This window comes from Penaeus chinensis, chromosome 16 (assembly GCF_019202785.1).
Source record: "Penaeus chinensis breed Huanghai No. 1 chromosome 16, ASM1920278v2, whole genome shotgun sequence".
NCBI lineage: Eukaryota > Metazoa > Arthropoda > Malacostraca > Decapoda > Penaeidae > Penaeus > Penaeus chinensis.
In genome coordinates, this window is record NC_061834.1 from 26,824,687 (window position 1) to 26,834,942 (window position 10,256).

General features: G+C 38.7%; 2 protein-coding genes across 2 annotated transcripts in view; one reads left to right on the plus strand and one right to left on the minus strand.

Annotated features, from left to right (window-relative positions):
* Positions 1-446: 446 nt before the first annotated feature.
* Positions 447-8,340, minus strand: LOC125033555 (probable isocitrate dehydrogenase [NAD] subunit alpha, mitochondrial). Its single transcript, XM_047625160.1, has 4 exons — positions 8,213-8,340; positions 2,086-2,214; positions 1,536-1,936; positions 447-1,372 (listed from the first exon to the last, which is right to left on the minus strand). The coding sequence occupies exons 1-4, from the start codon at positions 8,237-8,239 to the stop codon at positions 847-849; spliced, it is 1,083 nt and encodes a 360-aa protein (XP_047481116.1). The 5' UTR covers positions 8,240-8,340; the 3' UTR covers positions 447-846.
* A 415-nt stretch (positions 8,341-8,755) lies between these two features.
* Positions 8,756-10,256, plus strand: part of LOC125033332 (cAMP-regulated phosphoprotein 19-like) — a 13,373-nt gene continuing 11,872 nt past the window's right edge. The window contains exon 1 of the mRNA XM_047624738.1: positions 8,756-8,952. Within this exon, the coding sequence (XP_047480694.1) occupies positions 8,866-8,952 (87 nt within the window). The 5' untranslated portion in view covers positions 8,756-8,865. The remainder of the gene's footprint in view (positions 8,953-10,256) is intronic.

Consider the following 10,256-nt stretch of genomic DNA (forward strand, 5'->3'; position numbering starts at 1 on the left):
ACTTGGGTGTTGGTTATTGTGCATGTGTGTGCACATGTGTGTAAACATGCATGTGTGCATACACGCGTGTACATGCCTGTGCACATAAAATGTATGTATTAGTACATGAACGAAAATGTTTATACACCCACCCACCCACCCACACACACACATGCGCACACTTATACATACATAATATATATATATATAAAATATATATGTATGTATATGTATATGTATATGTATATGTGTATGTATATGTGTATGTATATGTGTATGTATATGTGTATGTATATGTGTATGTATATGTGTATGTATATGTGTATGTATATGTGTATGTATATGTGTATGTATATGTGTATGTGTATGTATGTGTGTTTGTATGTATGTATGTATGTATGTATGTATGTATGTATGTATGTATGTATGTATGTATGTATGTGTGTATATATATGTGTGTGTATATATATATATATATATATATATATATATATATATATATACATACATACATAATAATTAGATACTGCATTAAAAAAATTGTACTGGTAGAAACACAAAAAAAAGACAAACAAAGAAATTGGTCATAATTCTATCTAGTGTATAGATCCCTACTGAGATCACTTGCTTCATCAATATGTGATAAGCAACCTTTTACTATAAAAAAGATGACCTAACTGAAATTCACTGAAAATGTAAGTTGCTACCTTAGACTTTCTATGTTTACTGCAATATAATCTACATCATAATTCTCATACCTTCTACATATTTGATCTCTTAGAACTGTCATATTCCTTTTTCCATGAACACATCTTATCTTATAATATCTATGCCAACTACTATAAACATCAATCCTAGTCCCAAGATCTAACCATCCATTTCTTCAATCTTCCTACAGATCTCTCCTGTAAACTCTGAACACTTGGCAGAACCACCTAAATCAGCTGTACGGAAGTTGCCCTCCTTGATGGTTTCAAAACAGGCTTTCTCAATAGTAGCAGCATGATTATGAAGTTCCATAAAGCGCAGCATCATAACAGCTGACAGTAGGAGGGCAGTAGGATTGGCCTTGTCTAGACCTGCAATATCAGGTGCAGTTCCGTGGACAGACTCAAATACAGCACCTCCCTCACCAATGTTTCCTGAAGGAGTAAGGCCTAGTCCTCCAACTAGCCCAGCACAAAGATCTGATAGGATGTCACCATAAAGGTTTGGCATCACAAGGACATCATACTGTGAGGGATCTTGTACCATGTTCAGACACACTGTATCCAAATACTTCTCTTCAAACCTGATGTCTGGATTCTTTTCAGCAGCTTCTCGGCAACATCGCAGGAAGAGGCCATCAGACATGCGCATGATGTTGGCCTTATGTACAGCTGTTACTTTTGATCTGCAAGAAGTGACATATTTGTTACTGGCATGTCAACACAGTAAAAGCCATTCAAAGTATGAAGGTCAATTATAACTTTATAATCATGATACAGATCACTATGAACAAGCTTATAGGTACTGCATTTAAAATCTGATAACAAAAATCTTTTAACAATGTTTACCTGCCATTGTTGCGTGCATACTGGAAAGCATACTCTGCAACACGCCTGGATGCTGGTTCTGTGATGAGCTTGATGCTTTGAACAACACCATCGACAATCTCGTGTTCAATTCCAGAATATTCTCCTTCTGTATTCTCACGGATTGTCACCACATCCACATCTTTATAGAGTGTCTCATATCCCTCCATACTTCTGCAAGGACGCACATTTGCGTAGAGACTGAACTCCTTACGGATGGCAAGGTTGAGAGAACGATGACCTTTGCCAACTGGTGTCATGAGGGGTCCCTTCAGTCCAATTCCATTTCTGTTCACAGACTCAATGGCAGCTGGTGGGATGCCAAATTTGCCATCTGGGCCCTTCACTGGTGTCACATCAACTTCCTCCCATGCAATGGGAACCTACAAGTACAAAAAAAGTGAAGCAAGTCCATACATTAAGAGCATTTACATAATCCATGAGAATTATACTATGTACCAAATATCATGTATTGTTATCTAAGGATAAAATGTGAGAAAATATACTAATATACATCTACAGAGAACTTTACCTTTGCAGTTGTAAATATTTGCTGAACTGCAGCTGAAATTTCTGGTCCAATACCATCTCCTGGGATTAGGGTCACGGTTCGGACATCACTACTGAACTGGCGACTTCCAGCTGAGCGAACAAAGTTAAGCTGTAAAAAACAAAAACTTATCAACCAAATCATATACTGAAAACATCAAACAGTTCAACATTCCCTGCTTGCATAACTTGACATCATGAAATATTCCAAGAGAAATGAAAGTTAAGAAACCTTTCATTTAGACAAAATTTTAGATCTATTTGTTTTGAATGTTTTGATATTCGGCCTAAAGAATGTTACTCATTTTCACAAACAAATGATACCACAAATCAATAGGAAATTGTTTACAAAATGTTCCGGAACCATGTTTTACTACTTAATATGACTAAGAATAGAATAAAGAACAAAACCTAAAAGTTCATGATTAAAATTTCCCTTATTTTAAATAGTACTTATTTTTAAAAATTTCTTCCAGTACATAAAAAATAAATACTATCCAATGTGCCTCAAGAACTAAGATGCTATTAAATGCATTTTTATGGGATCACAAGTTTTGGTTTTAATAATATACTAACTATAGGAACTTACCTAACTAAATGCAAGCATATTGCAGTAACAATGGTAGTATTGATAATCATAAACAGAATACATAATTCTGAAGCTAAATGGGACCATCCCTAAGGTAGTAAGATCAACATTCACTCTGTTAGATCCCCGTACCTCACTGGACTCACGTGGCCCAAAATCCAGGCATTAGGCTTACTTTGTAGTAACTCCCATATTTGTCTTGAAGGTCCAGTCCAAATGACATATGTGCAGTGACTCCTCTAAGCAATATTATTCACTTTCAGCAAAAAAATATATATATTTGTTTTGTCCTTTTTCCAGGCCACATATTGCCTCTCTAGGTAGGCTAAAACTCTGGGCAATAACAATTACTATAAGTAATGACTACATGCTCATGTCACCTGGCCCTCAGCCAAATGTTTTCATGACAGGAGTCATGTCACTCTGATCAATTAGGCTGATAAATAATAAATGGTTTTCCAGACTAGCAACAGCTTCAGCAAAATATTTATTGTAAGTGAATTCAGGATTCATATTTTGTTTTCAATGATTAATGGTTAATAGTTTAAGACAAATAAATGTGTTACACTTCAAGGTCATATGGCACTATGGTAAAGTATAGCAGCAAAAAGGGTTAGGAATGCATTATTGATAAGAGTAAAGTTTGATGTTAAACAGTACTAGAAGATATTATGGTAGTGAAGGGTAGTGAGGGTAAGCTGATAGGGTATACTATAAGGTAAAGGTTGTTAGAAGGGGAAAGGGAAGGGGAGTTAAGGGGTTAGGTCAATTAGATCATATGGAAAATATTTAGGTCTCTAAGGAGAGAGAATAAGTTTAAGGAAAAGGCAGGTGATTCTAAGAGGATGTTCAATAGGTAGGGAGGAGTCAGGGAAGTGAAAATAAAAGAGGAAAAGTATAGGTACAGGTTGCTGTAAAGCGGGAACATGATAGAATGACGTGTGGGACTAAAGGAGGAACATTACATGAGTAGCATAGAGGTGGATCAGATTGTGACATGAGATAGGAGTGTGTGAGGCAAGTGTGCCCAATGCACAAGCTGGCAATGGCAGTTTCCCAGTGTCTATTCTTATGGAATGGTACTGACCACCAGGAGATAAAAGGTTTTATGTAGTTTATTAGTGGTAAGTCTAGACCAGAAAGACTGCCAGTGGGTGAAGAGGAAGTTAGTGCATCTGGTTGCTCATTGCCAGGGTCTGATTTAAGTGTATCAGAGAAAACAGAGGAGCAGGTATGAGAGGAAGTAATAAGTCAAGGTGGAAGTGAAGGAAGATGGAGAGTATTGAGAGAGGTAAAAGTATGCCAGTCTGCTCTATCAAAACACCAGTCTGGAGGTTGGGGAGTAGGACATAGGAAGTAAGAGAGAGAATTGGAAATTGATCACTATAAGGAAGGTGGTCCAAACCTGACCAATGACAGTTTAGTTGAGGGGAAGGAGAGCAAAGAGAAAGATCAAAGCATGAAAGGGTTTTGGTGTGTATGTCAAAGTGAGTGGGGTGGTCAGTATTAAGAAGGATAAGGTCAGTGTTAGAAAGAAAGTATTCCAGGGAACGGCCTCAGGAAGTAGTGGTAGAGTCACTCCAAAGAGTGTGGCAACATCTGATATCACCAATTTTTACCAAACCAAATGTTTGGTAAAAATCTACGGGATTTCACATAATGCAGATCCCCTGTGGTAATCGTACAATGCATCCTAACCAATAATCCAACCTAACCTTAACCCTGTGGCTTTTATACACTACGATCTATATATTCCCTGGACCCCCGTAGTACTATATGCGCCTAGACAGGGGGCTATGCCCCCTGGACCCCCATGGCTTTAAGAAAATACTATCTATATATTCCCTAGCCAAGGGGCTCTGCCCTCTGAACCCCCAGGGTAAAACCACGTACCTTTATATAGCAAAAGACCGAACTTTACTTCGCTCCCGTCTATCGTACGAACTCCTTGGTTTCTAATCACTATTTTTAGCATTTAGGGCACTTGTTGGGCTCAAATATTAGGCTGAGATAGAAACTAATATCTATTTGTTCTACATATCCACTATATGGCTTTGAAAATGACTCGGAATTTCGGAACAAATGGCGTCAGCGTGGTCTGTCAAATCTCCTGGTGGAAAAATGCGCATAGTAGTAGTAATACATGGACTACTTCATAGATCGCAATAATGAGTTACAAGTCACATTTGTTTTGGTCCTGGCAAGGTAAATATGGATGGGGACTTAGTCTCAGAGAGGTGCCATGCAGAGCCTATTTTTGTCATTTCCTGGGAAATATGAGGCTGCTGCAGATTTATTTGTATTGATTCCTACTCTATTTTTTCTGCTTTACAAGATGGCAATGTCTATTTTGCTCTACCTCCATGCGTCAATCTTGGTAACATTAACCAACCTTAATAACTTTCCTGGCAGACAAGGATCAATTTCAGTACTTTCTTAGCAAAACTGCTCATTAGTGAGATTTTTTTTTGTATGACATTACAGTACTTAGTAATCTATTTTTAAAACCAAATAAATCCTATCGAGGCAAATTAGGAGGGCGTCTTCTGTATGTGCCCATAAAGTAAATACAGTATTAAAGTCAAATCCAACTCCACAATACTTGTACTAAAGATGCAAGACACACAAATCAATGTGATTATCAATAAATTTGTTGTTTTATTATTCCATTAAAATAATGTGTAATGAGAATGTCTTCCCAACTTGGAAATAATGTTGCCTTTTCTTTGTCTGTACACTTGTGAATTCTCTGTGGGAATGGTTAATGTTACCAAGTCCAATGCAGAGAATTAGAGGAAAATGGATATCACCATCTTATAGAGAAAAATAAATAGTCATAAACAAGACAAGTTTTGTCATTTATTGCAGAATGACAAAACTAGCTCTATATCACCAGAGACTAAGTCCACAATACCCTCACACAGAGTTCTTAATGTTTGTTTTCTTTAAGTCGGTATGAAGTGCTAATAAAAAGGGGGTACAGGGAGGGCTTCCCCCCCCTGTCTAGGGAATAAATAGGGTTAATTTTCCGAATATGACAATCGGGTCTTCCCTTACAATATTTATATCATCAGATTTGTCCTCGTGTGATGAGAACGAATCTGATGATAATCTCCGCCGGATTCTCCAGCCGACAATCTTGATGTGATTTGATAAGTCCCGATAGCAGGGGAGGGCATGAAGTAGATCAGGGAAATTACGGGGTAAAACAGGCTTAAATAAGCAAAATAGAGAACAGAAATGTGCAAAACAAGCACAAAAAACGCTTAAAATCGGCAAATGAAACTACGGACATTGCCGCCAACTTTGAAAGTCTACGGACCGACGCGCCAATTTTCGAAAAACTCTACGGGAACCAAAGCAAAAAATCTACGGGATTTCACATGATCCAGATCCTCTGTGGTAATCGTACAATGCGTCCTAACCAATAAACCAACCTAACCTAACCCTGTGGGATTTATACACTACGATCTATATATTCCCTAGCCAGGGGGCTCTGCCCCCTGGACCCTCGTAGTATTAAATGCGCCTAGCCAGGGGGCTTTGCCCCCTGGACCCCGGTGGTGATATGTACGCCTAGCCAGGGGGCTACGCCCCCTGGACCCCCTTAGTAGTATATACGCCTAGCCCCAGGGTTAAACCACAAACCTTTATAAAGCGAAAGATCAAACTTTTCTGCGCTTCCGTCTGTCAGAATTGCTTGCTTTCTAATCACTTTTTTCGGCATTTGGGGCAGTTGTTGGGCTCCAATATCAGGCTTTGATTGAGAATAATGTCCATTCGTCCTGTATATCCACCAAAAGACTTTAAAAATGACACGGAGTCGACGCAGCACTTAAAACGAAACATTTCTCACCGGTGTTTTTCACTGAATGGCCGCCGGGACGACCTGTCAAATCTCCCGGTGAACACACGCATGCGCACAAGGTTATTGTTCAGAATAGCGTAAATAACTCCCAAAAGACGTAAAAGAAGTATAATATAACTAGAATAATGCATTACATACATGAATTCGGGAAAACAGACGCTAGTAATGACAAAATAAGCCTTCTCACAAGCGCGTAGCAATACATGGACTACTTGATGGATCGCAGTAATGAGTTACGCGTCACATTTGTTATGATCCTCGCAAGGTAAACATGGAAGGGGACTTAGAAAATGAAGGGGCCATCTTCTGTCTTCTCTGTCCTGTATCTCCCTTATTTTAGATTTCCAAACCTATCACCATAGATGAAAAGTGTCTTACTTTTCGTCAAGGTATCCACTCCACACATTTATTTTACTGTACTTTTTGTGTGACATGCGCGGAAAGTTTTCCATAAATAGAAGGTTAGAAAGCTTGGGCTTGTTTTTTTTCTGTTCGCATAATACCCTAGTATTGGCACTGTCTCTGGAGGGAGCATCACTCTTGGTAATAAATATGATTGGTGGGAATAACTGGTTAATGTTAATGGAAGCAATGTTCAAAGACATGAAAATGGACACTGCTCTCTTATAGAGCATAAAAGATTAAAGAGTGATGCACAGAGATAGAGGGCAATAGACACTACCATCTTATAGATTACAAGAAATAGAGTCACTGTACACACACACACACACACACACACACAGGTAGAGCTGCTCTGACCTCACATCTACGGCAAAATACTGAAAATATCTGAGACCAAGTCCACGACACCCTCACACAGCCAGAGTTCTACAAGGAGGGGGGGGGGGGGGATAGGAAAGGTTATATTTGGATTTTGGGGTATGCATGATACAATAGTTTTGGGACTTTATCTCTGGTGGGTGCGTCACGTCTCGGTAACAAGTACCCATTAACTAGCTCGTTCTGCACATGCGCAGGATTAAAATTTTAAGCTTAAAAGTTAATGCCAGATTAACTTTTACGCTGCATACAGAAGACACTATGAGAGAGTAGGAACCTTAAACCAGTGTGGCTTATTGGAAATAGCCTAGCTTTGCCAAGGTCAAGTATGGAGAGGAAGACCAAGCAACTATAAATAGCATCATGATGAATATTATACCAACATGTAACACTTGATGGTATTTCATAATGGGAAGCACATGCAAAGTGGGAAAATAAGAGCCTGGCAGGGCAATCAAGAAGGTTAATCACCTTGCCCAATCTACGAAATAGATAAGTGCTCTTGAAGTCACCTTTTACTTTTTAAAGGGACTGCAACTCGGAGGCCCAGACCTTTATCGGATATCCCTTTACCTTGTCTTCATTCCTATAAGTTACAAATTATTGGAAATTGAATACAAGATCCAAAAGAGCCTACGGTAATGTACAGATCATAGGCCTGCATCTCTCCTACTTAATTCACGAAACACGAAAATGATCCACCCGGCGCGGCGACCCATTATGTGCAAGGTGACCTTTCCTACAAACATCTATAGCGTTCTCTCTTCAATAAGAAGGCCATTCTCAAAGTCTAATGACCTGAAAGGTTTTATACTGAGAAGACCACGACCACATATGAAATACACATTAAAACGTAGAAATGGGAGGCCTCACCAGAGATTTCGTCACTCGTGCAGCCATGATGCCGGCCAATCGCCTACTGGAAGGTGATTCCGAATCCCTGTTTAATGATTGTAGGAATTCATGGTTTTATGAACCTTCATGAAATCCTGAGTGCAAAGTTTTAATCAGGGGAGGGTAATTATGTGTTTTGGCAGGTTTATAGGAGCAAATATTGAATAGGCAATTTGTGAGAATATTATTTTTTTTTTATAGTCCTCTCATCTACTCAAGGCTATTTAGAAAGAGTAATTGATTGGTATTCATCTTCTACCATTCTACCATGTATAATGTTTAAAAAGCATTTCATTAAAAAATAATAATAAATATATTTTACATTTTATCTATTCAATGGTTTCGGATACAGTCGTATTGATCAGCGGTTAAAGCAAACCCATATGGATAAAAGAAAATAAAGTACCTACTTACATTTCAAATGAATAAGTATAAATTGATAATATTTAATAAATACTAAAAAGGAAATAAAATATATAAATCCTTTAAAGCGATATATACCTCACAACGCATTTGCTGGCAGACGGTGACAATCCACACCTGAGTGTAACCAAAAGTTTCACTCCTATTCCCTTCGCGACGCCAATTTAACCGTCTCCTTCTCCCTCGATTTCATATTTAGTTGACTGACGATGTCGGACACCGAGCAGAAAGCGGAGAGTGGAGCTCTTGAGAAAGTGGAAGAGCAGTCGCCCGAAGGAGGAGAGGAAAAGAAAGAGGTGAAGGGAAGAGAACCAATATGGATGCAAAAACAAAACACTTATTGGCGTAAATATTTAGGGAGTTTGGGCTGTTTGTCAAAATTGAATGGAGTTATTAATCAAAATTGCTGATATTGATAATGAACGGGTCTGAGCCTTTGCAGTGACTTCGAGTAATTGGCAACGGAAACTAATTGAAGAGAATCGCGTTGGTTCAGGTTTTTCCATTTACTTAAAAAACTTATCAGTATACATTTATATACTTGTCGTCCATTACTTTTCATTTATTTTTATAGTCATTTTTCAGAATACCTTCGCATAACCGATCGCGACGATTTTGGATCGTTGGATACCATAGATATCTCTACAAATATATCATAATTAACCTCCCCATCTTGGCCCAGAGAGCAGGGAGGGCATGAGAGGCACCAGGGATATTTGCAGGTAAAACAGGAATAACATACACGGAATCAGTCACTATGTCATTTCATGCAGGGGCTGTTTCCCCTTGCAACCACCCTTCTGGGGGGCTGGGACTGCCATCCCCTTGCAGTGGAAGACAAAACAATCCTCCATTTACTCTCTGCTGGGTAGAGCGTAGGACTGACATGCGGGAGCGCTGATCTGTCAGACACACTATCCTGCTGTATGTACGAGGAGAGTTCTTTGTTTTCCCTAGCAGGGGTTGGTGGTGGCAGCCTTCTGCATTCAGCCTTTTAGTGATGTATCTTCATTAAGGTAGTTTACCCCACAATTTCCCCAGTGCCTTCCATGCCCTACCCTGCTATTGGGGCCAGGAATGAGTGGGTTAGGAGGGGGGGGGGGTCAGTGGCATAATTCCCACATATATATATGTACTAGATATATATGGTGAGGGGAATCCATTAATAACAAAATCACTGCAATTGGTTATATGAAGGTAATGTGAAAAATTGCCTTTTTTTATATTTGATATCACAGATTCCTTTCACTTTAACTTTCTTTAGTGTCAGATATCCAACTAAAAAATACTTTTTGATCTACTTTCTCGTAAAATTATAATTTTTGGTCTGGCAGTTTTACCCGTACTCACACTGCTTCAAAACATTTGTTCGTCATGTATTACCATAATGTCTCAAGAAAATGCTTATAACAATGAGTCAAATGTGGTACTTATAAACACACTATTAAGAATTTAGGAACCAGTTTTGGATACATAATACCTAAATTACCATGCATTTGCAAGCATTTCTGTGCTAGGACTCTGAGGAATAATGTATATTAAAATTCTGTTTTGCAATACTTGGTTGAATCTTTGGAAATGTTACTCAGCAGACATTCAC

Coding starts and splice junctions, on each gene's coding strand:
- LOC125033555 (XM_047625160.1), bottom strand. CDS start 8,239: ATGGCTGCACGAGTGACGAAATCTCTG. Junction 1,937..2,085: donor AAATATTTACAACTGCAAAG/GTAAAGTTCTCT, acceptor TTGTACTTGTAG/GTTCCCATTGCATGGGAGGA. Junction 1,373..1,535: donor TATGCACGCAACAATGGCAG/GTAAACATTGTT, acceptor CACTTCTTGCAG/ATCAAAAGTAACAGCTGTAC.